Source organism: Podarcis muralis, chromosome 2 (assembly GCF_964188315.1).
Source record: "Podarcis muralis chromosome 2, rPodMur119.hap1.1, whole genome shotgun sequence".
Taxonomy (NCBI): Eukaryota; Metazoa; Chordata; class Lepidosauria; order Squamata; family Lacertidae; genus Podarcis; species Podarcis muralis.
In genome coordinates, this window is record NC_135656.1 from 49,546,640 (window position 1) to 49,574,602 (window position 27,963).

At 39.8% G+C, this 27,963-nt stretch overlaps 1 protein-coding gene across 9 annotated transcripts in view; it reads left to right on the plus strand.

Moving 5' to 3' along the window:
• The window catches only part of KCNIP1 (potassium voltage-gated channel interacting protein 1), a 477,263-nt gene that overhangs the window by 419,145 nt on the left and 30,155 nt on the right, over positions 1-27,963 (plus strand). The window contains exons 2-3 of one of the 9 annotated variants that reach the window (XM_028717513.2): positions 22,909-22,941; positions 25,485-25,514. The exons of 7 other annotated variants lie outside the window; for them this stretch is intronic. In XM_028717513.2, coding sequence (XP_028573346.1) covers positions 22,909-22,941; positions 25,485-25,514 — 63 coding nt within the window. The remainder of the gene's footprint in view (positions 1-22,908; positions 22,942-25,484; positions 25,515-27,963) is intronic. One more of the 9 variants, XM_028717517.2, reaches the window with a different exon arrangement.

The window sequence follows — 27,963 nt, forward strand, 5'->3', positions numbered from 1 at the left end:
AGATCAAGTGCCCCTGCCTGGTGGCTGGTTTTGCATTCACTTTATAATCCCCAGCTGTGGATATATTCTCCTGCCAAGGATTTTGTGTGCTTGCGTGTATGTCTGTGAGCGTTGCAGATATGGCTATAGAGATTGATAATTGGCAACACTAGAAACCTACGTTGAACTGATGCACCGATGTGAGGGACAAACCACACAACCAGAGCTTGTCACCTCTCACACCTGGCCGATGCACAACCAATAGCTGACACTGTGAGTGCATTTACACAGGTGTGTGTGTGTGTGTGTGTGTGTGTGTGTGTGTGTGTGTGTTTCCTGGAAGCAAATAACACAGAAATGAGCATTAAACTTGCACTATGTTCTGCTGTATTTCTGGAAATGGCCTTCACATCGTGTGAAAGTGCAGATATAATGCAAAAATCAGAAGTTAGAAAAATGTCAGGAAAACAGAATAAACTGCCATGTGAATGCAGTCCGTATTACCCTCCAGGGTAGGAACTGGCAAAGCTAGAGGATTTCCTGCAACTTACCACTGTAGGCAACAGATACTGCTTCTAGGCTCTACCCTCAAATCAAAGTGAGCCTGGGCAGGACAGGTCGTCCTCTTATATACCTGCTGAGATTGACAAGGCATCTGACCCTCACCTGAATCTCATAGCTCTGCTGTAGCTGCCTCTGATTAGTTATCATTTAACTCTTGGGAAAAATAATTAGCATCACATGTCATGTGCATGGAAGTTGCCAAACCAATTAACCAACTAGAAGGATTACTGTTAATAACACCAGTTTTCCTATAACTTGATATTGATGGATAGTTTTGACAAACTGCAAAAGCATGTTTAGTTTGCTTTCTGTTGCCACCCTGGAACTTTTCTTTATTAATGCCACTTTGTCCTCAGTGCATGTGGGCTAAAAGATAAATGAAAAAGATAAATGGAATGTGGATAATTACTGAATTTTTCTCCCACAAGATGATGCGATAGCCACCAGTTTGCATGGCTTTAAAAGAGGATTAGATAAATTTGTGAAGGATAAGACCATCAATGGCAACAAGCAACAATGGCTACCTCTACCTCCACTGTTGGATGTGATATGCCTTTGAATATTGTTAAGTTGTGGTGAACATATCAGACGACACAGCGATTCTTCAAACAGCTCTTGTTTATTCACAGGCCAGGACAGAACTGAACTGAAGGGTTCAGTTAGCCTGCTTATATAGAGCTCCAGTACAACGTTACTGTAACAACTTTCTAAAACTATCCAATCACTAAACATCACTTTCGATCCCTTATTTGCATAACTATCTACAGTATTCCCCTGCTGGCCCAGGGTGAGAACTTCAGTACATAACAAATACCAGTTGCTGGAATTCGCAAGTGAGGAGCTTGCTGTTGTCCTCCTGGGATTCCCATAGGCATCTGTTTGGCCACTGTGAGAACAGAATGCTGGACTGGATGGTCCTGTGATCTAGCAAGGCTTCAGTTCTTATGAAAGCCTTCATATGGAAAGACAGCAGCCAAGGAGGAGCTCTGATACCACTTCATAGCGATCACCAACCCTACTGCCGAAGTAAAAAGTCAGTGTTGCTCATGCTCACTCATTGATGAGGTCAAGCACTGCTGCTGCTTTAAAATCCCATGTCCTCTAAATTTTCATGTACATCACAGTAACACAAGAGCTGATATGTACCAAGTCAGACCATCTAGCTCAGCAGCTCTCCGAGGTTTCAGACCCAAGTCCTATACAGGACCTTCTGCATGCAAAGCAGGTGCTCTGCCACTGAACTACAATCCTCCACAGAAGAAGTGTCTCAGGGCTGATGGTGCCACAGCAAAATTATAAGTGACATGCAAGGCCAGGTTTCATCAAATGGCATCTAGTAAAGGTGTTGTAGTTAGGAATCCATTCCTCAACTGCTAATATTTTGGTGGTGCTTATACTTTTGAGCACTGGTTTCAGGCTGATGTTTTATGACTCTGTGTGTGTGTCCCCCAGGGACTGAGAAAGAGGGGGAATAGAGAGGTCAGCCAGTCATTCTGTTGCCCTGTTGGATGATGTGACAGCACACAAGTGTATCCTATATTCTTCAACTGAAATCAAAATTTAGCTTGTGGAACCTAAAAGCCAGTCTCTTGTTTATATGCATTGGAACTATTACTGTTACCACCTGCAAGCAAAGAAATTTCACAAACCCCTGGCCACAGCGTGCCAATTACTGCTCCCTGCACATCACTCTATTCAGGACCTGTTGAACAATGGGGAATGAATCCCAATCTCGCTATCAATATTGCAGTGGGGTTTTCTAAATGCTGCAGCCCAGCTAGTCTCAAGAGCAGGAAAATATTAGCTGAACAAGACCCACTGGGTTGAGAGTCTGGAGAAGAGGTCAGGTCACTTGCTTTTCTGCCTTTGCCTCTACATTCCCATAAACCTTAAAGCTGTCTTCTCTGTCTGGCAGTGTGAATGTGACAGATAGTGAGATGAAAGTCTCGTATCATAGACAAGCAATTCCTCTCTAAGCTAAATCACATTGACAGTTGTTCCCCTATGTTGACAGTGTGATCTTGCACATATCTACTCAGAAATAAGCCCTGCTGTGTTTAATGGAACTTAACCCAATAGTATTGCAGTATCCAATCATTTCCACATACAGCAACCTCTTGCTGTCTAATAGGACATCAATGAACTTCCACAGTACTTTGATGTGATCTTCCCAGTTCTCTTGATCAACCATGTAACTGGTACCCATGAAGCTATAGCATCCTAGCCAGACAGGTATGGTCTGCAATGATCATGTTTGGAGTAGTGATTCATCATGCCTTGCATACTCAGGGCTGCTTCGTACATAGGCAATCCTCAATTGAATGGCAACATCAAACAAAAATAGAATATGCAGAAGTATGTATTGTGGACTATTTTTGTGCTCATTGAGGGACTATTACTTTAGTGTAGAACAGCGTGAAGGCAATTTAGAGTTGATTTTGTTAACGTATTAATGATTACCAATTCCTGATCTAAAGAGCTCTTATGTACAGCCATATCTCATGTTACTTTTGCTTCATGTTATGTTTTTTCTGGTTGTGTCCCACGGCAACCCGGAAGTACTGGAAGGGGTTATTTCCGGGTTTCGCCGCTCACGCATGCGCAGTAGCGCCAAAACACGCTTTGCGCATGTGCACAAGTGCCAAATCATGTTGTGCACCTGCATAGATACAGCGCTTCAGGTTGTGGGCTTTTCACACTGCGAACGGGCCTCCAGAACAGATCCTGTTCACAACCAGAGGTACCACTGTATTTCTTAAGAGCAGTTTGAGTGGAAGATGTAGAATGGGTGCAACTTTCTCTACCCCTGTGGCAACGTCGTAAGAGATTCAGTAACTGAGGGTCTAGCTACATTTTATGCTTAATGCTTCATACGCAGATACACCTCATGTTTTTCTTAAATTAATTACAGCTGTGCAACATGTGAGAAGGGAAAGGCTATCTCCCCATGCTATGACCCCCGCAAAAAAAAAGAAACCACCTCCATCAATAGTAACCTTGTAGCTGCATAGGGGCAGTGGTTGTGGAGGGTAGGATAAACCTCCCCCCCCCCACCCGGCAATCCTGAAAGGAATCTCTTCACGGGTGTAATTAATATAAAAGAGAGAGAAAGATGTAGCTGCATGCTATGCATTGTGTGTGACATGTAATTTGACCCTCACAAATCCCTTCATTTGTCATGCATATGTTGACCTTACAGGAACCCTTTTTAGGCCTTGATTGGTGGATTCATTTGCACCCTAGTTGGTACCTTAGCACCAGAGGAAATGTAGTATGAAAAATAGGCATAGCACATCCTGCAATCACTTTGGTGTTTGTGAATATCAAAGCCTTGATAACCTTTCTAAGTCAATTCCAGCTGTATGTAGTTTTTAAGGAATAAACATCCTTTAACGGAATAAAACTCTGTGCAGATGTTATTTGAATGCATCATGAATGCCTGAATGTTTGTGAAGAAGCTCCTGTGCGGTGGGGGGAACCCAGCAATTTGGTACCAATGTCTCTACAGGGATATTTATTGGGCTGAAACATTGAGTTCTCTTTAGCAATAAATTCCTTGGGGTGAGGAAGACACTGCAATCATTCTTGTGATTGAAGGATTTTCCTTCCAAACTCAAGGCCATGACCAATAGTTCTGCATTTCCTCGAGCCCTTCCTCCCACCACCTTCAGCAAAAAATACCATGGGACATGAAACTCCACAATTATTTCTTGACTGAAGCCAAAGTTGGTCTTATGTGAATAGTTTGCACAGATTCTAAGTACCTATGAAAAAAAACTTCAATTGGATTTTTAAAAAAAGAAATATTAGTATCATGAAACCTCTAATCATGCTTGCACAAAACTCTATGAATTCCACTTTAAACAGTATTGTTATGAGTTGTGGGGGGAGGAAGTATTTGAGATCTTTCTCACTTCTGGATCAAGCAAGGGTTAAGATATAAACCAAGCTAGCTTCCTCTGTTAAGGATTAGTGATGAGCCATTAAGAGAACAAAGGAAAGGGGGCTGGAAAATGTGTTCTGTGCAAGATGACAGATGGGTGAGGGCCCACTCAAGGGGAGTGAGAAGGACAAAGCCTAAGTTGAAAGTTTGCAATGAAGTGACCTAGAACTCAGGAAGCAGCAAGCTGGGCAGAGGGGCAGAGAGCAATGTTAGATGTCTTTTTGAATCCAAGGCTGCTGCTATGAGAGAAACAATGCCTTTTTGGGGTGTTAATGCTGTAAACCCCTCCATCATAGGCTCAGGTTGTATATATGTATAAATAAGCCATATTTCCTAAAGACACCACAGACTCCGCTGTGCCTTATTCCAAAAGGAAACATGAACCCTGAGTAAGTGCCTGGAACCCCTGGAATCAGAGATTGAGGTGGCATGCTACAGTATATAGGTTTTTATAGGTGTTTGGCAGGAATATGAAGGCATTTACTTTGAGTGTATTTAACAAAGAGCTGAAGTACTGACCGAGGTGGTGAAACCATCAACCACTTTTCGAATGCTTTGACAAGTTAGTGTCAAAGAGTAAGAGTGCAGTTTACTGCTTTCTCGGGGATTACTTTGATATGTACGGTTAGGCCAGGAGGTTGTAAGACAATTAAGTAGTCTGTATTTTTTACGAGCTTAATCAATAAACCTCGAGTTTTATGAAATGCTAGCTTATTCTGTACAACTGTAGTCCTCCCTCAAGCCTTTATCCATTTAGAATTATATTACTCCAGCGAAGGAGTATATATACAGTGGTACCCCGCAAGACGAATGCCTCACAAGACGAAAAACCCGCTAGACGAAAGGGTTTTCCGTTTTTGAGTTGCTTCACAAGACAAATTTCCCTATGGGCTTGCTTCGCAAGACGAAAACGTCTTGCAAGTCTTGCGATTTTTTTCGCTCCCCCCCCCCTTTTCTAAGCCGCTAAGCCGCTAATAGCCTTTTAGCCGCTAAGCCTTTAATAGCCGCTAAACCGCTAATAGTGCTAATCCGCTAAGCCGCTAATAGGGTTGCTTCGCAAGACGAAAAAACCGCTAGACGAAGAGACTCGCGGAACGGATTATTTTCGTCTTGCGAGGCACCACTGTAACTTAATTCAGGAGAAAAGTGTGGACTTTTATGCAGTTACAATTAACAATCCAACTGGCAGTGTCTTTTTGTCTTAGGAACAGTCATATCAGGAGAAGCCACTCTGAGTACTGATCAGCTTTGCTAACTGATTTAATGACTACCCATGGCACCATCCTTTTCAGTCTTTGCCAACGGGAGGAACAGCACATTTTAAACTTATGGTTTGTAAATAGAACAAGGGGACGTGTCTGGAACTTGATGAACCAGGATGATAAGTGCCCAAAAGCACAGCTGGTTTGGAGCAAACACTTAACAAGTCATTGATCAAACCATAATACTAGAGGAGACTTTATAATGCACTTTATTGTACATTTTGCCAAAAACTATAAACAGAGGCTACTGTGTTTCAAATTCAAGAGTGCTACAAAGTCAGTTATAAGGTACGATTGAATGATTTGTTTAAACTTTCTGATCATGCCCTCTTTGCAATAAAACCACTATTTCAAGCAAGTATACTATAGAACTGTAAGTAAACTAAGCTGCTTGGGCTATTGATTACAGGGGAATCCCCACTTTCATGGGGATTCTGTACCAGGACACAGGCAAGTGGGGATTCCCCTGTTCCACCCCTGCCCAGTTCTGCCCCCGCCCCATTTCAGCACCAAAAATGATGCACGTGTTGATTGCACACAAGTGGGGAGACACCTGTACATCTGTTTCAGCCCAGATTTGCATCAGAAGTCTTGAGGCTTGGAGTAGAATGAGAAAGAAGCAAGAATTATGCACCCCAAGGGTAAAACCAAATGCACACATGATTAAAATGATTAAAAAATAAATACCCTGAAATAAACCAAGACATTTTTCAAATAGTTTTGTAGCTCGTGTAATTTTCTGGCATTAAGGCAAAACAGCGCATTTCCCCTCTCTGGCTTTTACCTTTTTGTTCCCTTGGGATACTGAATATTCTGTGCAGCTCTACTTGACTGATACATTTAATCAAAATTTATACAGATGAAAAATGAAAGGCATGAACAAAATAAATTCTAAATGCAAACGAAGACTAACAGGCTCTTCTTCTCAGATACATTGGAAGACTTAGTTATGTGCAGTCTGCAGTCTGTAAGATATCTGAGACCAAACAGCTTAAATTCTGGCCTGATGAATTTTGCGTTACGCGGTAATTGTAAAATGCTAAACTGGTTTTCCTCTTCTTCTTTATGAATTTCTGTGCAATAAACATTTTTGCTAAGACTAACTTATATGAAACATGGAGATATAATACTATGGGGGTTGTGGGATGTACTCTAGATGCACCATAATGACACAACAAACATCTTGCTAACAGCTAGGGATGCATGAAATGTGTTCCTTTATTTCTCTGGAGCTTTCTACTTTTCTGCCATACAGTCTTGGATATCTGTAGGAATTCCATGGAATGTATTGGATAAACTTGCTTTTAGGAACTGTGCACATTAATTGGATAAGCATTCAAATTAGATGTTGCCTTTTGCATTCAATAAGATAAATGTGAATTCCCATTTTTTAACAGCCAAAGGTTTGTGCATCCAATCCCCTTCCTCCTTTCCCCTACAAAGGAAACTAAACTAAATTGGATTGAACAGAATGTGGTTTGGGGGGAGAATGGGCCATACCAGTGGAACTATGATTTCTGGCTTGGGAATCAAAGCTGCCAAATTACTATAGTATCTTTAACACACTACTTAAACAAAGCAAGGTCACTCTTTTTCTCAATTCACATTGAATATGGGGGAAAATCCATTAAAATAGTGTATTTCATCAGAAACAACAGGATAGATACAGGATACATATGGATTGTGACTAATGTCTACACGCTGCTTCCCAAACCAGCAATGGGTGTGCAGGTTTAATTTAAATGGAAGTAATGTTCAGGAGGCCTCTCGGAAGTGGTTGTAAAAGGCAAATTTATACAAGCTGCTTTTATTTTTCCAGTGTAATGCATAATCGGAACAATTAGTGGATACTTTTGCTTTCATGAACGCACACACACTCACACACAAAACGATTCAGCATGCAGTAGCCAGAGTTGCAATTGTTATACCCCCCATCAGATAGTCTGCAATAGTGTCAAAGAGCTGCTTGGGGCAGGGCAGGGGAGGAGTGGGAGTGGGGTATATGTGTGGAGCAGGAGAGGATACTGAGGCACAGCACCTATTTGTGCATGCAGTTCCTCATCAAGCTAGGGATATATTCTGAGAGGCCTCCACAGGATTGAAACAACCACTGCAAAAATGTATGATTACAATCTTCTGTCTTTGTGTTGATATAGCATTGAATGTTGGAACGGAGGGTTGGCACTGCCAAGATTACAGGGTGCTTAAGGGATTGGAAGGGAAAGCACCAAGAGTCAGTGTGTCATATTGTGAAACTACGACCCTAGACAGATTATTAGGAATTAAGCTTTCTGAACTCAGCTGACCCTTGAGCCTTCTAAGAGCTGTTGGTTTGGGTGGTATGTTTATGATTTGTGTGATTTATCCCCAAATTAAACTTACCTGCGCAAACTTCTTCTGAGTCAGGAATTTGCTGTTACTGCCTTGTTATGACTAGGTAGTCATGGAGGCTGGAGAAATGGACCTCTGTAATTCATAAAGTTTATTTTAAAAGCTGACAAAATTATCTCAATTTGATGGCCTATATATCACAATAATTCCATCTTGTTGAGGCATTGTTTACTTTTTGATGCTTTTGCAAGCACTATTCCTGCTGTTGTAAGTGGGCTGTATCCAGTGTTAGTCATCCTCAAACAGCCCCATTGAAATTACTAGAGATGACTAAGTTAGGTTCCATTGATTGCAGTGGTTTTAGTTGGTTACAACCCAGTATGTTTAAGGCTGCCATTTCCTTTTCTAATGATGCACAGTCTTGAACTACATAAATTTAAGAGGCATGCCAGTGGTTCTATTTTAAGTTGAAATATTCCATTAATTATTTCCAACACCATCCTCCAATATCTAACTGTACTTTTCAATTTTCATTTCCCTTTGACCTCACTGCTTACATTCCCAGGGAGTATACATGCCACCTGCCAACTGAGTATACCACTTCATGCATCTGATGAAATATACTCCAGTCCGTAAAATCTTGTACCATAATAAATGTGTCAGTTTTCAAGATGCCACAAGAGACATAGTGCAGCATTTGGTCAACATGGACTAACATAGCTTTCAACACCTTTTTTCCTCCTTCCTCTCCTACTAGTGAGTAATTTCCACGACTTTCAATGCTGTTAGTAGGTAAATTGTGCAATCCCATAGTTGTGTTTTATACTCTCATTATAAATGCTCAGGCCAAGCTGTTTGTGTTCTAGGTACTGCCGAGATGTGTGTGACCAAAGGTCTACTTTTGGCTTAGCCCTACTCCTGTGCAGTTTAGTGCCAAATAAATGTATCCATTAATTGCTTCAATTCCATCAACAGTCTTGCCCTCTGGCTGCAGAAACTGCATGGCAAACAGATACATCCAGTTTTGTTGAGGAAATTTGACTAGGGGGGCTCAGAACAATTATATGGTCAATTTAAATCAAACATGATTGTCTCAAACATCATTACCTTGCAAGGGCTTTAAAACTAAACATTTGAGCCCTGAACTGACAGCAAGGGTCCCTGTTAGCTTAAAGGCTTGTTTAATCTGACTAATCTTTCTTCCTTTCATTGTAAATTGAGACCAATGTAGAAGAAACAAAGAGAAATGCTACAAATGTCAGTGGGCACAATCCAGCCAAAGTCAAGCACTTCTACATTGATTTTTGCTGGGGAGATTCGAGCACAAGCTTAACACCCCCACTGAACTCAATCAAACTTAAAAGTGGTTAACTTTGGCTGAATTTCCCCCAAACATTATTTTTCAGGGCCTGCATGGTCACTTTGGTTCTACCATCCCACTTTCCCTCTGTGCCTGCTTACCTGTGAAGAAATTCCAAAGTTGTGCTATTAAAGAAATTCCAGCTCCGTTCTGCATTAACATCCTGGACCAATACTCTCTATTAGTTCAATTAACCACAAGCCCATATATTGTTGTTATGGCTCCTCTGTTTGCCATGCCTCTTTCCCCCAGGGAAACCTGATATTTAGTGCTGCATTGGAACAAACGGTAAATGGGTTTTCTTCAGGGAAAGCAGTGGGGCAAGGGCAAAACCTCTTGGACCCATGTGTTCTAGGCAGGGGGCAAGTGGAATTGTGGATGAGTCCTTAGTCTCTCACTAGAGCCATTGGGTCTCTCTCTTTCTACTTTCTGCTGCTGACATCTCTGGCACCTGCTTTGCTATCTAGTACCATGCCGTTTATCAGTTATTTTGCCTGACCAATAAAAATATGGGTTCCTGAGCAAAATCCCTTTCACGCATGACAAAGAAGTATCCTTCCCTGGCTCTGACTACTAGCTACTACTGCCCCTATCCTGTTCATCCCTCACACCTCGGAGTAGGTGTGCCCCCCTCCCCCAAGACTAGGAGTTATTTTAGTTACAGAGATGAAGGAACAGCCAGCTCACACCCTTTCCTCTCCAGGAAGCAAGGCAACTTGCTTTCCTCACTTTCTTTGTGCTGTGTAGAAACCTATGTAGAAACCTTTGATACAGGTGTGGAATGTAGCTAACAGTAGAAAGCTAAGATTCGCATTGGTTGCCCTGCCCACTTTTACTTCTGGCCCCACTCACTTTTGCCTTTGGCTCTGTCTGCCACTGGCATACAGCCCTTTGAAAGTTGCCCTCAGGGAATGTGGCCTTTGAATGGGAAAAGTTTGTGCACCTCTGGGATACAGGGACCATATTGATATTTCTAAAGTTCTGTTTCCAGGTCCTTGGGCACAGCCAATCACAAGAGTTGCACCTACCTAGGGAAATTACTTTAACAGCTCTTGTTAAGCTGTCACAGTGCTAACTACAACTTGAGTTCTTCAGTTTCTCTGAGAGACAGCAAGGTTTGCTCAGTTTGTGTGTCAGACTTAGTTGAAGGGAAACATAGTCTCCCCACTCTGACAAGATGGAGGACTAGTGAAGATGGATATTTTAGAGAGGCATTGCTGTGACAGGATTGGTGTACAGTCAGTTGGTCATATCAGTGAGCAGATAACATTCCCTCTGAGAAGTTCCTGGGTAAGGCCTGCAATCACTTGTTCTTGATGCAAATGTTGGGTCCCTTCCCATCTGCTTTTTATGCTACAGATAAACCTTTTTTGTCATCCAGTCTCTCTCCCACATGCTTTAGTTCCTGAGTCCTTCTGTTAAGTCTTCCTGTATTTTATTGGAATGAACTTATTTCCTTCCTTGCAGCTGCAGCTCCTCACCCCACCTTCCACATATTTTCCTGAGTGCTACCAAACTGCTCTTTAAGCTTACTTTGTCTTTCACCAGCAACGGCTGTCTTTTCTTTATGATCATATTCCAAGGATAATAATGATTATGATGCTACTCATGTAGGCTAAAAGTGTTCAAAGGATTTCACATACATTATCTTGCTATTCTTTCCTATTGAGCTGGCTACTGATACCATATCTGAATTGGGAGGAGGGTGTTTAAGGCTGAAAACCCCCAGTGGGTTGTTTAGGCTGCTGTAATACATTTGTGGCTGAAATGAGTCAGGGTCTTCCCAGCTCACAGCTCCCACTTTTAGCCATTATTCTGTGCTACACCATCTTTCAGTAACAAGTAACCAGCAAACTGGCATATCAAGTCATCAAACTCAGTAACTTTTCTACATCACATTTAGTTTCTGTATTCTCCAATCGTTTTTATACTGCTGACAAAATAATCTTCAATTCTTAAATGCACTTTCAAAGCACAGATCTCATCTCCCCTAAATCGAGCTAGCTGACATTTTTGCACAGACACAAATAAGAGTAAATGGAGATTTACAAAAGGTATATATGCTTGAGACCAGTTTCCATGTTGCACCTTATTTTTTTATTCTGTTCTTCCAAAGATGACTTATTATTAGGCAGTATTCACCTAACAAACCTCAGCAGTACACAAGAGTTTCCACTTGTGCAACAGGGCTTTCCCCTCTCTCCTCCCCGTTTGCCGCCCCCACTGGAGAATTGTTCCATCTGTCAACTTGAATTGCTTGCATAGGCTGAACATTTATAATAGTGTGACACTTACTTCCACCCATGCTTTATGTTCAAATTTTAAATTAAGTAAACTTAGCTAATTCAATTTTTGATTATGAATTCTTTAATGATAAGGAAACACACAGTGCCAGTTGGGTTGGAAAGACCAGAGTAGATGCAGTAGTATTTTATTTTATTTATTAAATTTATATCCTGCCCTGCCTCCCAAAGGAATCCAGGGCAACAAATAACAAGTGCTAAAACAATGGAAAGCATCATAACCAGTTCCAGTATAGATGTAGATACCCCCTAGGGCCTAGGATCAGACCATATCTAAGTAGGTCCCATGCTGCTGCATTCACTCTCATGTTTCTTGTTTTTCCTATGTATGTAGGAGACCCTCCTGACTGAAAAGCCCAACTTCCAATTCTTAGTTTTCTTCTCTTTTATCATTGTTGCATTGTCTTGAATGTTCTGCAGTTAATTTACATCAGTGGGGAGAAAATGCAGAGCTGGTGCTGGAGAACAAAATACCCTCATTTGAGTGAGTTAGAGCTTAATCCACATGTGCTGAATTGAAATGCACCACTGGGAGCTTCACCCATAGCAGGCAAGTTGTCATTACATCCATCTTTGTTCTATCTGTCGCACAGTGAGATAAAATACAGACGCCTGATCCTGGGTCAGAAATTGACTTCATTTTTGAAATGCAAGTAGAAAGATGTTCATCATTCCGTCCCTGTCCCCAAAATTGCTTCATTCACAAGAACTCTGATATCACAAAAACTGCCTGCCCTTCGGTTAGGCAATCACTTCTGATGCCTCAGTTCAATCCATTATATTTACCATTTGCCATTTGCTTCCTTCATTTTTCTGCCCAGATGCTTAAAACATGCTGACACAACGAAATCCAAGGCATTAATAAATCAAGAAACTCTACATGTCTAAGGTGCTTTTCAATGAGGTCAAACCCTTATTAACTACAAGAGTTCTGCAGGGAATATGGCATTCGTTTGCAATGCATTATCTGGGCTCTTCATAGGTAGTTCACCCTAACCTTTCCAAGAAAGTGAAAAACAATTAAAGCTGAATTACTTCATTCATAATTCAGAGTGCTTGGGTGAGGGCTTCATTTATTAAGGACATTGTGGAGAGTCTCTCAGATCTACTTATAAAAATGGATCACAGTTTGAGACCTGTGACCAGCCCTTGGTTGCATACTCTTTTCAGGCTTCCAAGTGCTTTTCAGTTTCTGCTCCTACAGCTCTAGCACAGCCTGAAGTAAGAATAGGTGCCCTGAGGTCTCTACTAAAACAGAAACTGTGTAGCACCTGATGGCTAGCTCCCAACTCCATTCATACAGGACTACAACACTGTAATCTGGATCCCCCAAAATTATTGTATCTGTTCCAGGAGGAGACGGGACCTAATCCTAATCTAAACCACAGATGGGAAAGTTGTGGCCCTTCAGATGATGTTGGACAGTTCCCATCTGTCTGGACCATTGGCCAGGATGGCTGGGACAGATGGGAGTACTAACTATGGAGTGTAACATCCCCTGGCAGGTTATATGTTCCCCACCATCAAATCAAGCAAACAAACAGAGGTGTTGGTGGGTTACTATTTCCAGCATCCAGGTTCCACATTGTTCAATTACGTGGGAGGAAACTGAATATCCACATGGACAGTAGCCTTAGAATTCATTGAATTACTTTTTCAATCAATAGCTGTTGAACATAAATACTAAGAATAAAATCTCCATGTTTAGGGACAGTATCCTAGAGACAACATTACATCTTGGCTGTGGGCTTCCAAAGGATATCTGCCTGACTATAGCTGGAGTCATGCTAGACTAGCCTTCCCCAAGCTGATGTTTTAAACTACAGCTCCCATCATCCCTAACCAGCAAGAAACATGGTCAGAGATTATGGGGATTGGAGCCAGACAACTTTGGGAGGGCACCAGGTTCCAAAGGCTGAGCTAGATCGATCTCTGGTCTGATCTAGGCAATATCTATGTTCTTAAATATACAGAATGTATATATCTCAGTACAGAATGAGTATAAACCTCAGCCCAAGTCTGTACATTTAGGTGGTAGCATTTTTTTTATAGTATAACCTTTAGTTAGTAATTGTTTTGAATCAATTATTTGCTGTTACTTGTACACGGCCTAGCTTCAGTGTTAAAGTGCAACACCTAACAAAAATAATGTCTTCAAAAACCTGTCAGAACTACATAATGGATCTTAAGGGCCCAGCAGCTTTATTTTCTTCAGTAGTCAGTACATTTTCATTAGCTGGTTCTCTGTCTCTGAAGATCTTTCTGCTCAGGGGCAGAGTTTAGTATCTCTATTAGCTGTTCCTCATCTCTTCCTTCCAGTGCTTCTTCAAATGGTGAAATGAGCAAGCTGCTAAGCAGAAATTACTTCAATAAATGTATTTTATCATTCATGTATATCAATACAAATGTGAAGATTAATTAGGGTTTTGGATTAGGTAACCCTCAGCGTCCTTTCCATCTCTACAATTTTATGATTCTATACTCAGATCATATCAGCCAATCTGGTAGGATAATAATAATAATAATAATAATAATAATAATAATAATTCAGTTTCTTCAGCACCAGTAGTTGGTGCATAAACTTGGATTACTGTGATGTTAAAAGGTCTGCCTTGGATTTCTGAGGATTTTCTCCCAATCTATATAAGCTTCTTTAATATGTGAATCTAAGGAAGGAAGCATGAACACAAGGAAAATGCACAGGTGTGCAGTAATGGTGCACACTTTGCACACAAATTCTGATTGCATACTGTGTGGCAGCTCTAAATTGTCCCTTTAAAAAGCCTTTGGCCTTTATTACATTATATTACTTATTAGGTGTGCAGTGCCTTTTGTTAGTGGCTCATGAATTGCTGAAGTGTGCTTCAGTGACTGTGTGATCCCACAGCAGATTTGAAAAATGAGCTCAGCAATTTCCAAACATCTCAGAGGAGCTCTGTATAACCCTTGTACCCCTATAATCATTACCTTGGGATAGCACTCCTGTGGAAAGCAATTCCAGTGTTAGCAAATGAGTCATCTGCGGGGCGCTCAGTGGCTGTTAAAGAACAGCCCACTTCAGGATTCTCTTATGGTAGGCTCTCTTATGGTAGATTCAGAAGACAGACTTCTCACATTGCTAGACCTGATTCCCATAAGCAGTGATTATCCTTCAGAGATTATGTACCACCAGCAATACACCCCTGGACAATAAACAATACAAGTCCCCCTCCAAGCGTTTTAATATTTCACTTTGTACTTCGAGATAATTTTGAGTTACGATAGTGTTGGCACGTAGAGCTGAACTAATGTTCCAAGGGGTATCCCTTGGAAGCGCCATGTGAGTCATCTGCATGTAGAGAATATCTAGGATAGTTTAATAGGCCTAATATCAGCTTTTACACAAACAGTGTGACAAATGGGTAGGTGTAAATAGCACATTGTTTCAATAAGAAATGCAAGTGTCTGTGCTTTGGTAAGATGAATTAACAGCATCATTAATACTTAAGGAATCTCTAGCCAACAGTGTCCAAAGGGACCTGTAGGTTGTCCTTGACCATAGGTGCCCACTCCTCGGGGCCTTGGGTGCCTGAGCACCCACAAAATTCCCCTTGAAGGGGCTGGGCACCCACAAATTTGGTGCCAGGGCCATGCATGCTGTATCGCACCCATGGCCCCAGGCACCCACAGTTGCGGGGCCAAGCAGGCATTCCAGTCCTTGACAATAATAGCCAACCTCTGAGTCCCCCTGAATCTGAAGGATGGAGGGTGGCTACAACTGAGAGATCCTTTTCCATAGTACTTCTTCCCCCACAATTCTGTTTAAACCTAATTGTGTAAGATAAGGTAAAGGTAGACTATTCCTGGACAGTTAAGTTCAGTCAAGGGCAACTATGGGGTGTGGTGCTCATCTCCCTTTTCAGGCCGAGGGAGCTGGCATTTGTCCACAGACAGCTTTCCGGGTCAGGTGGCCAGCATGACTAAATCATTTCTGGTGCACCAGAACACCGTGACGGAAGCCAGAGCACACAAAAACGCCATTTACCTTCCCACCACAGCAGTACCTATTTATCTACTTGCACTGGTGTGCTTTCAAACAGCTAGGTTGGTAGAAGGTGGGACAGAGCAATGGGAACTCACCCCATTGCACAGATTCAAACTGCTGACCTTCCAATCAGCAAGCCCAAGAGGCTCAGTGGTTTTGACCACGGCACCAAGCACTCCCTCTAATTATGTATGCTGCCTAGAAAGTCATGTTATAAGGTGATTGGAAAATGCAAATAATAAATAAAATATTTTTTGTTAGAAAAGCTTCTGAGATTGTGCATGTGAATTGTTTTGAAGACTTAAAAGGCACACTATGAATGCTGGGCTATGTAAGAAATTGTGGGCACAAAATGTTGGGTGGTGGGACTTCTATAATTTAGATGTGAGTGGCTCACCAAGTAAAATAGAGTGGAGAGTGGCAGCAATTGCCTCCCAGCCAGTTTGGTGTTCCTCTTGGTGTGTCTGTAAAGTCCTGACTGGCTACCACTGCACCCCTCCCTCTTCTAGTATGCAGCAGCAATGCTGCTGCTGAGAGACTACTGAGAGCCTGTCTTACATTCAGAGGAATGTCAAGAGCGATCACCCACCGGGCATGTTGGAATAATTTGAAGCCCATCAAACTATGAATAAACAAAACTCCATTATGTGCCCCCCCTACACCTTTGTCATCCTTCTCAGCCTCGGCCAAAGGTGTGCCAAAGAGTGACCTTTGGGGGCAAGGTACTGTAAGTTTTCCTTCTGTTTTTTGGTCCCACGTTATGGTGTGAGCCAACTGACTCACGCCATAGGGCAGGACACAAAACCCCTCATCCTTTTGGTTCTGTGCTCTGGCATGGCCAGAGCATGAAGCCAAAATGGGACGTCGGGGATTGGGATCAGAAGTCAGGGCAGCTTTTGTCAATCTAGGATGTCCCACTTAAAATGGGACAGTTGTGCAGGATGACTTTTCTTGGCCTACCAAGGCTGCTACTGTGAGAGGAAGAAACCATGATGCTATCAAATTTAATTGTACTCTGCATTTGTTTGTCCTATCGTGATGAAATTTCACATTTTTTGTGATCAAACATACTTTATTCTTTACTAATGAAGTGCAGAGATCAATGAGTCCTGCTGAGTAAATATGAGAAAGAGCAGCAGGGTCACTTGCTATCGTCTTATTTTGATGATAATTTATTATTCACTTAATTAGCTAAATGATTTTCTTGAGCCAATAGGGAGTAATTTGAAAAATATTCATACTCGTATATTTCAATAGGTCATTTGCAGCAATCAAATAATGAAACTGAAGTTCCCTTTATTGGAAATGAAGTGTATTAAAAGTAAATCCACAGATCAAAGGCCAAACCAAAATGTATTGGCAAAGTGAAGAGAATGGATGTGGTACACAGAAGATGAATATGATAATTCCTGCATAGTTTCTCTATGTTTGCATGTTTGTTTGTTGTAAGTATTTTTAAACCGCCCTTTTACCATGTGTCTGCGATAGTATACAAACCAAATAAGAATGTAATCATAATAGTAGTAGTAGTAGTAGTAGTAGTAGTAATAATAATAATAATAATAATAATAATAATAATGTTTTGAAATTATACTCTGCTTGATATATTGAGAGCTTGATACTGAGAGCTTGAAAAATGTGGGGATTCTGTGACTGGGAGAAACTGGTTTGCTTGTGGTTTTTTCCTGTGGAGTCATTAACAAATGTATTTTGAAAAAAGAAGAGTATTCTAATCATACAGTGGTACCTCTGGTTAAGTACTTAATTCGTTCCGGAGGTCTGTTCTTAACCTGAAACTGTTCTTAACCTGAAGCACCACTTTAGCTAATGGGGCCTCCTGCTGCCGCCACAGCACGATTTCTGTTCTCATCCTGAAGCAAAGTTCTTAACCTGAGGTACTATTTCTGGGTTAGCGGAGTCTGTAACCTATAGTGTATGTAACCTGAAGCGTATGTAACCCAAGGTACCACTGTATTGTGCAGCTACCATTCAGGGAGTAGCACAGGGAGTAAATGGTTGCTAATGCATTTTGTAGTCTTGGCAGGTCCCACAGGATTGCGCTATGGTGTTAACGCCAGATAAGCTGAGCAAACAAATTGCTCTGCATTACCAAACTGGTCAGAGGTGGTAGGGAGTTATTCTTCAGGCAGTGCAAAATTAGAGAAGTTATATTCAGTGAGAGAGGCAAGCATGAGACATTATAACAATCCCTTGCTTTTATACAGGTGGATAATTCTCATATTTCTGGGGTTAAGTGGAAAAAGCAATTTCAATAGAACAGGAAATCCCTCGTGCACGACTTATATCTCTTCATTTATATTTGCTTTAGTCACTGTGTGTACTGCATTGCAATCCTGACTTTTAAAAAGGATCATATCATCCACCCAGGCCATAAAAGAAATGTATTAGCTAACAGGGCCACTGAATTACTGGATTTATTCAGTCTCTTTGTTGGGCTGTCTGAGTAATAAGAGAGTGTTGTTAACCTCTGAGAATTCAATCTATAGGTACACTTTTAAGAGCCAAAGTTAGTTTAGCATTGTATACTGAATGATGATTTCTGATCTCATTCACAGCAACATAAACAGTGTACACCTTTTCAATAGAATATAAAAGATACAGAATTGATAAGGTAGTTTTTCCTAGATTCCAAGCTTTTGACTTTCAATATGGGAACCAAACTAGATATGTATGAACCAATCCTTTGATATTTTGTTTTAAGCTACTTTGACAATATGTTTGAAAGGTAGTATAAAATATTATTATTAAATTGAAAAGCAGTCACAGGAGGCTGCCAGTTACAGCACAGGACTGCTTAATCGTTTCCCCTCCTATGTGCATAGTTCCTGGGTGAAGGGGAAGTACTTGAAGAGGGGACTTCCTGTAGAGCTGAAGGAGTAGAGGGAGGAGTGTGGTTCTGGAGGCCAATAATACATGCAAAACATGTTCAACTGCGGAAACATTTGCTAACTAAATAGGCTTTTTGTTTCATTTTTGCTTTAGTGATTGGTACATCCCCAACTTACCACTTTGTCATTTTCTTTCAGTATGTGAAATGTAAAGAGTTACTTCCTTAGATTCAGAGGCATATCCAAGTGAACATATTGTTCATATTATCATTGGCAGCCCCTAAAAATGAGGATTTATTAGTGCCACAAATTATACTGTTGTGACTCCACTAGGAAAATCCAAGCATATTTAAATGGAGGGGGAAAGCAGAGTAATTGAGATTTTAATTCATTCAAGATAGACCAAAAAGATACAGAACAGAAGGATCTGAAACAGCTCTTTTATGCACAGCCACCTTTCTCCTGCAAGAGAGCAGAGGCCACAGATGCTCATTTTGCGGGATTGGATGGCAGAAACTCTTTGGCAGAATGAAAATGTGCATCTTACAAAAAGTGGCCATGAAGAATAGAAGAGAAAAAATATCTCTTATAAAATACAAGGGAGTGTGTCAGAATACTAAATTACCAGCAAACCAATTTCTCTATTTGCTTCCTTCAAAGGAAGGTTCATGAAAAATAACCAGAGCAACTACGGTAGATACCTGACAATTAGGGCAAATGCAAATGAGGTCAAGACACTTCTAGTCCACATATAGACACACACAATGTGAGCTGAATGTTAAAGAAACAATGTCTAATGCAAATTGGAATGCCTATGTACATTGTATCAGTGCATGGGTGATTAATGGGCTCATCCACACATCCGTTTGCCTCCCTGCTTTCCTCCAGGAAAACCCATAGTTTATTGCTGAATCAGACCATTGTTATTTGTTCTGTTTCAGTGGTAAAGAGTGAGTTTCCCAGGGGAAAGCTATGGGGCAAACACAAAAGCACTCAGACCTGTGCTTTCTAGGCAGAGGATGAGCAGAAGTGTGGGCATGCCCAAGGTCAAGGCTGGAAAATAGGAGAAGCAGTGAGCTGAATTTCTGCTCGTTGCCACTGTTTGAGCTCAATGAACCAACAGGTCTTCCACTGTAGGAACTGTGAACTTCCACTAGTTGCTAACTTTGCCTAGTATTTATAGATATAGATAGTATGTGTGAAATTGAATTGAAGAATCCTGAGTACTTACTGTTAACTTATTATGTAAATCTTGTTTATTAATATTTTGGTTTTTTTATTATGTAAATCTCACAAGGTGAAAATATTACTATTTCTGATTTAGGGAATCATGTTTGAACAGGCCTGTCCCATGAAGCCATCAAGGACCAATTGGCAAAAAGCAAAAGCCTCTTCTTCCAGCACCCCTTTCTGAGAAAGGAAGAGGCCTGTCCCCCCATCCAGATTAACCTTTGTCCCTCATTTTCATACTGCCATATATATTGTTTTGCTTCTTGGATTTGGAACTTCTTGAGGGCTGAAGAAGAGATTTATTATTACACTTCTTCCATTGGGGATTCTTTCCCCTTCACTGAATGAATCCTCAATGAGGGATCACAATTTAGGTTTTATGCATTAGTATATGTGGGTTTCATAATTTGTAAGCTATTTTTAACCTTCTGAAACCTCTTGGTGTCAGTTTTGATGAAGAGTGGTGTAAAATTGCCAATTTTCAGTCTTGCTGAAACCTGAAGTAGGGCTTCATTGTCTGATCTTAAGCTTTGGGGAAATCCATATGCATGGAGTCTTTCCCTGAAATAATCCATGTTGAGTTTTATAGGTTCAAGCCACCTTGGGTTAAGGAAAACTGGTAACCTATGCAACTTTATACCACAGGTGTAAAATGACTAGGCTAATTCTCACACATTGGGCAGATGCATTCTTCACCAGTCTAAGTTTCTGAATTATATTCAAGCAGAACACATTACAGTAGGTCAATCCACACATTGTAGCTTCCACAGAGATAATTGAGACCATGATAAAGTATCTAGTTTCCAGCAGGGATTCCTTAGCAGATCTTAGTTCTAATGTTTTACATGAACTCTAGCAATAAGACCTAACTCAAATTAATCTCTGAACATTGAACCATGCTAGGGGGTTCTGAATTCCCTCTAACAATCAGTACCTATTCTTATGAATGACCTGAAAACAAAGAAACAAACATTTTTAAAAGCATATCCCTAACCATTTCCAATATATTGTACCTCTCACTGTGAATTGTTTTTCAAAATATTTCTTGACTGTTTCTAGCCTACAGGGAGCTAGAGAAAAATCCCTACTTGGTATTGGTACCGAAATGAGATGAGGGAGGCAGAGATTTGTGAAGAAGTTTATAATAGTCACAAACCTATTTCTGTAAAAACCCACACTAATAGGATTTCTGTATTTCCCCTTTGGAACCTTCATTGCGGTGTTTTTTATTCATACTCCTAGCTAACTTTTCCTATTAAAGGCAAAGTAACTTGACTGACAACATCAGAATTCTGTGTATCTGGTTTGTTTCCCAAAACTCCAAATGTCATGTGGGCTTTTTACCTTAAACTTACTGTAGTATTTCTCTCTCTTTTTGTTTTAGTCTTTGTCCTTATAATCTGCAAAAACAGCAGCTGCAAAAACAACAACAAACCAGGAAATGCACATGTTAAGTAAAATGTCACTCACTATGTGCATTATCAGCAGGAATTCAAAATGTAATCTGTTTTATACAGTGTGTTAATACAGCAGATCACATTTTTATTTACCTATTTGTCAAAAAGCATAAGAAATGAGCTGCAGCATGAATGTAGTTATAGCTCAATTAAGCTAGAATTAATTGATTTTCTCTTTGTTACATGTGTGTGTTTGTGAGTGTGTGCTGGAGGAAACAGAAATAATACTGCAATACTATCACCCAATTCATGCTTCTCACATTCTTAAAATGGAATTCACACGAGCAATATATGTAGGATTTTGCAAACTGCAGTTAACGGTGCTGGTGCAAAGTGACCTTGCAAATAGCACGGCAGACAGTTAAGAATACAAGTTTTCTTCACACATCCCCTAACTTTTGACTACACTTGGAGTTTCTTCCACCCTGGGTTAAGGCAGAATTTGTTCTTTGTGGTTGATTAAATTGTGTATGCCCCTACTGAGAGTGTTAATAGAATTTTTGTCCAATTCCAAGGGGGCTGTAAATTGCAACACATTCATGCGACACCACAGGTTGCACTCGGACAAATGATGTATATAAGCAATCCACGGGGGACTTATTTAGTGGCTTTCAAGGGATGGGGAAAAACTGGTTGTTGTGGTCTGGAGAATTTGATGAAAGTGGAAACTGAGAAGGTGCTTCATATGTTAAGGGTCTCACCTAACATAAAGTGAAAGGGAGCAAAGCAATGGCAATGAAGTTAGATCTCCACAGAAGTGGACCTCTGTTCCATGAATGCAAGAATGAAAAGGGGTTGGCTCTTCGTATATTGTGAAAGTTGCTGCTAATTTATTGTATTTTTCCCATGGGAGTTGACTGCAATCTAATTTACAGGATTTTGAACAGACATGGAATGTTGGGTGTGAATTAACTCCAATGGGGGGGGGGGAATGGTCTTATCTTTTCTACTTAATTACTAATAATTCTATTCCTCCCCCCCCAAAAAAATCTGCATTGCACTGAGCTATTGCTATAAAAATGTAATTATTCTGATGACTTTGGTAAAGCTGAAGTATACCTGGGGTTGCTTCCTTTGCATAAATCACTCTTCCTTCCTATAGCTGCTTAAAAGTGCTGACCAGAAAACAGAAGATTGAAGCTTTCTATTCTTGAAAAGGGGAACCTTTTCAGTTTCTTTAACAGATGTTTCAAATTGCACAACACGTATCTTATGTCTCCGAAAGATTTTTATTAGCACAGTGTCTGGGATCACCGTTCCTCAAAACTCTTCTGCTCTGTCCTCTTTCTTTGTGAGCTTTCCTGCTGGTTGCATGGTTGCATGACTAAAAGCATGCTGCCTTCCTGTTTATGTAGTGTCATTCATCGTCATATGGTTTCATATGAGGGAGAGGGACGCCTTGCATTTGATACTACCATCTGGGGAAGACGGCAGGGCCATGCAATGAGAAATGTCGCACATCCAGTGAACAAGAATCAAACATATCATATAGAAAATAGGGTCCTCTTCACATCAAGAATAGATCCCATCCAGCTTTACATTGAAACGAAAAGAAAAAAGTGTATGTAGTCTTTTTTTGTTAAATTGTTTTCTTACTTTTTCCTAGACTTCGCCCGGTGGTATTACCTGTCTCAGAGAGGTAAAATTTAAATCAATTTGACTAACTTTCAAAAGAAGAAGTTTCCCCCATTATGAATTTAACAGTGATATAAATCGTTATTGCTGCTTTCCTACCTCTAAGGTTTTGTTTAAACCTGGGAAAAGTAGGCCAGTACTTTGAGGTGACAGCTGCTGACCTCTGGCATTCTACCACGCTCAGCATTTCATACAGAGTGAACTCTTTTGATGTGTTAGTTGCCACAGAATATATTGTGTGATTCTACCTGTGGTAAACTGTTTCAAAATGCTGGAACAAAGACAAGCAGCTTTAGATACGGGGTAAATCAATTCAGGTCTCCCACCATTTTCCTCTACCCCATGATTAAAGCTTAGTCACAGTTTGTGAGATTTCTTAGCATATCATTAGGAAGCACAACTTAAAAGAACATTTGCAACCACCAAACAAGCTGTATAGTAAATATTCAAAATGTGACCTTATTTCTCAAATGTGCCCTTGGTATCTGTACGCGACCATCCAAAAGAGATTATTGCCCTCTTCAGATGTTCCAGCAGCTGTCTGCAATACTAATATATTGAAGCTCAGCCCTTCATCCCATAACCCTCTGTGAATTGAAAGGTGACCTTATGAAGAGGGGACCCTGCTTCAACTTGTGTAGGTTCCCTCTGTGATGAGGAACTCTGGAAAATCAAGATTTTACAATCCAAGACAAACAGATCCTGTTGAGATCATTATGTCTGGGGCTGGTTCTCACTACTAATTCATCCGTACTGTCATGAATGAGGTACGTGACTTTGTAAAAAAAGTATAAATCTGAAGCAAGCCAGGGAGAGCAATTTCTGAGGTTGCAGTTGATTAAATACTAGAATAAATTAGAGACTTTGTCACAAAGAGAGCACAATTCAGCAAAGCTATAGCATGCTTCGGAAAAATACAGATAGCACTGGCAGTTTATTTGAGACTTCTACAATAGCCACTGACTGTTGAAAGGGAAGATGTATTTTAAACTAGAGAACTTTAAGGAAACCACTGGTTATGTTGGCCTTAGGTTCTTTGGCTTTAAAAAACCTCTGAATATAAGTTGCAGGCAAGTGGGAAGGAACCTTTAGCTAATAAGAAAGCCGCTTTCTAATGAATTTTACCTGTTATATTAGACCTTTCTCCTCTAGTGATAAATCTGCCGTCCATGCAGTTCATGGCAGTTTTACAACTAATGGTGGTCATTTCAAGAACATTCTTTTACATAATTGCTTTTACATGATGAAAAGAAATTTATCATACAGGCAATGTAAAATTCATTTATCCTCACAATTGGTAAGCACCCTGCATTCCTATACAATCTAGGGATGAGCTGAAAAATTTATAGGTAATGCAATTGAGCAAGGATTCTAAATGCTCCCCATGAAAAAATATTTGTTTTTGATAGACCAGAATTTCCCCTAAATAGTTTGAGGAAAATGGCTTCTAATGAATGTGGTAAATCTAGAGAGGGCTTAGTTCACCAAGTCTTAATTAAGTGGGCACAAATGAGGTTCCCAATAATGGCATGTAAGTAATGCTTTGCATTGAAGGAGAAACAGAGTATACTGATGCTACTGGCAGGAGCCAGCATTATCTGCGATGGTGTTGCATAATCATGAAGACTGTTTACATGGCACATCACTGCTGTGAGTCCTGGAAGACCTGCTCCCCTGCCCATGGCATGGGAGGGCGGGGCCCGCCAGAGACCATCTTGGCTGTCAGTCCTGGAAGACCTACATCCTGCCTTGAAGGCCTTTTCCACCTAGGCTGGGAGGGTAGGGCCCTGACTGACCCAGCTACAAAAAGCTGAGGGTGCTGATCGGATTCTTGGGCTAGGGTGGGAGTTGTTTATTTTATTTTATTTTTAAAATTTATATACTGCCCTTCATCCAAAGATCTCAGGGTGGTTGTTGCTCTTGTTTTTATCTTTCTTTTAAATCTTGTTATTTATGTTGAAATTGTTCAATTTGTTTGTGTCCTTTTAAATGTTTTATTTATTTTTATGACTACTTTTGTTATGTTGTAGCTATGTAATTTTTTCATGTTGTAAGCTGCCTTGAACCTGGTTTGAACTGTGGAAAGGCAGCATACAAATAATATAATGAATGTATGCATTATTAAAAGTTGAGGGGCAGTCCATTAAGAACTTGTAGCTGCTCTACCATAATCTACCCAATTGCCTTGTCTGTAAGTGAAATATTCAAAACCAGCCTAGAATTCCTGGAAAACATGGGCCAATGAGGGCTTTATTTTTATAACAGATCTCACCATGCCCTCCTTTAGGAAATGTTAGCTACAGACGTTATCAAATCAACCATTCATGTCTCCTACTAATATAATTTTGTTTTCAGCAAAGTCAGTTAAGATTTGAAAAAATATATTTTTAAAAACCCACATTAGGTACATATACTTACCCAGTGGTCCACTTAAATTCAGTAAATTGAGCCTATCATCTGGGTCGGAATACTGATCTTTTTAACTGCCAATCCTGATTCTTTATATATATTACTGCTCCTTTTGTTTTTCTCTCTCTCCACATGCAGCATATACTATCCCAAGGAATCTGTTTTTAAGTAAGCTTTCATAACCTTTCTATATATGTGTTTCTTGGAAACAAACAACATCAGTTTTGTCTTTTTTTATTTCGAAAAGACTTTTTTCCATTTTAGAACATCATCAATCCCCCAAACATTAATAGGAAAAATATTTATTTTATCTACAATGAGAAAAATGTCCAGTAAATAGTAACAAAAACAAAGTTGACTGGCAACCCAACTTGGAAACCTTACTGCATTCAACTGAGTTTCCTATATTTTATAAATTATCATGAGATTCTTTTCTTGGGATTTGTTTCTTCTATCATTTCTATTACCGGAGTCGCCTCTTCCACATTCCAGACAACCACCCATTATTTGTCCATTTGAACATTAAGACCAAAAGGGTACCATATTGGATGTCTCTTTCTCTCAAATATATGGTCAATCATTTTAAATCTCTTCTCTTTTACAATATGTACAAACTCACATCTGTCAAAACCTCAATATTAAGTTTTTCAATTTTTAATTCTTTTCTTGGCCTCGGTTTCTTAAAAATAGCATATTTAACTCAGAAGCTAATATATTTTACAAAAGTGTCGCAATCAAGTTTATTCCATTATGCATAACATGAAATAATTTTGTATGCCTACTCAATGATCGTTTCACACATTTGGTCTAATTCTAAGATATCTTTAAATAATAGCCAACCAGATTGTCACCTTCAATTTATTCTGGAAGACCTCTCAGCTTTAATTGTCTCAATTCTGAAACTAATTGTTCAACCTTTATTGGAACTTATTGACCTCTTGTTTGTATAAACTGTGTTCAGTAGTAATTTCTCTTCTTTCTATAACACAATTACTTCCTTTATTTTATTACCCATTTGCTCTTGCATCTGCACTTGGCTATGCATATCTTCAATTTTTTTAATCATAAAAACCATTCCTGACAATTCATTAATCTGTCCCATAAATTTTTGATCTCTCTCTTGAAGCAATTGCTTTAAGTTATCCTTTTCTTGCTCTAGTTTTCCTATATTATTCTAGTTTCTGATCTCGTAAGTAAGTCCTTTCCTGCTCTTTCTTTATATTTGTATAATTCATTGGAAAATTCCCTTTTTTTCTGCTGTTACCTACATGATTTTGTCTTTTCCTCTGACTTTCTTGTTTTCCTTCCCCATCATAAAAAAATCACAGATTTCCCCTTTGATTTGCTTCTCTCCATCCCATTCTTTCCACTTCTTTAGCTCATTCTATATCATCCTATCTTAAGGAAATTCTTAATCTAATCAACAAGTATTTTAATTCATTTTAAAAGTCCATTCAAATATTTTCATTACTATAATCAGCCATAATTTCTTTAAAGAAAAGATAAAACAATATTTCTTAGTTCTTTTATCTCTTAAATAATCAATATTGTTTTGATCCGATATCCCAAGAACAGCAAATTTATATAGAAGGATTCCAACCAATATTATTATTTCTATCATTAGTTTACAATTATACCAGTTCATTAGTTTATACAAAAAGAAGGAATAGAAGAAAATTGGGTGGAGGTGGTGAAGAGAAAGAAAAGGAAAATGTTTTATAGAAGCCACGGCTGTGCAACTAAATAGTGTTAGGTAACAAGATTCTGTTACCTAAGATTCTATTACTGAGGATGATCCACAGGCTCCAAACTGTTCCATTCAAGTTCCTAAGATTGATAGATTACACACAGAGAGACACAAAAAAGGCAAATATTTCAAGGAATGTGAAACAGGCTAGTAAATTACCAGCTAATGTATGAGCAAACATGAGGGCTTTTATGCTAACTGATTCAGGGAGATACTATATCAATACTTAAGTATCCAAGAGATTATACTTTTTATTCTATTTCCCACACAACTTATTCAAGTGGAGATATGATTCCAATCACTCGTAATTACAAAGATATGTAATACAACAGTAGGACAAGTACCCATGCAGATTATAAATGTTGGTGATAAATATAGGTAAGGAAAATATTATTTACCTATCTGCTGTAATAATTAGATGTGCCAGGAAGAACTCATCAATCAGAAGATATTTCTACAGGTACTGATTGGGATAATAGTAAAACATTCATTAGAGGCCGGTGTGTGTGTGTGTGTGTGTGTGTGTGTGTGTGTGTGTGTGTGTGTGTGTGTAAAGTACAGGAACAGAATAGGAAAGATTTACTGAAGCAGATTGATAATTTGGAAACAGAACTGCGAAGAAAATGAACTGTAGACTGTTTGTATGGACTCTGCTTTTATATTATATGGAAATACAAATGTTATCTGTTGGTTTGGGGATTAATGGGGTTAATTTGTTAATCTCTGCACCAGAAAACAAAATGGGTGATGGTAGATTTCATTGAGGATAGAAAGCTTCTATCTTCTTGGGGGGGGGGCGGGGTTTTGGTATATTTTGGAGGTCATGTATCCAGAAGCTATTTCTGAGTGTAGCTGGTGTTCAGAGATCAG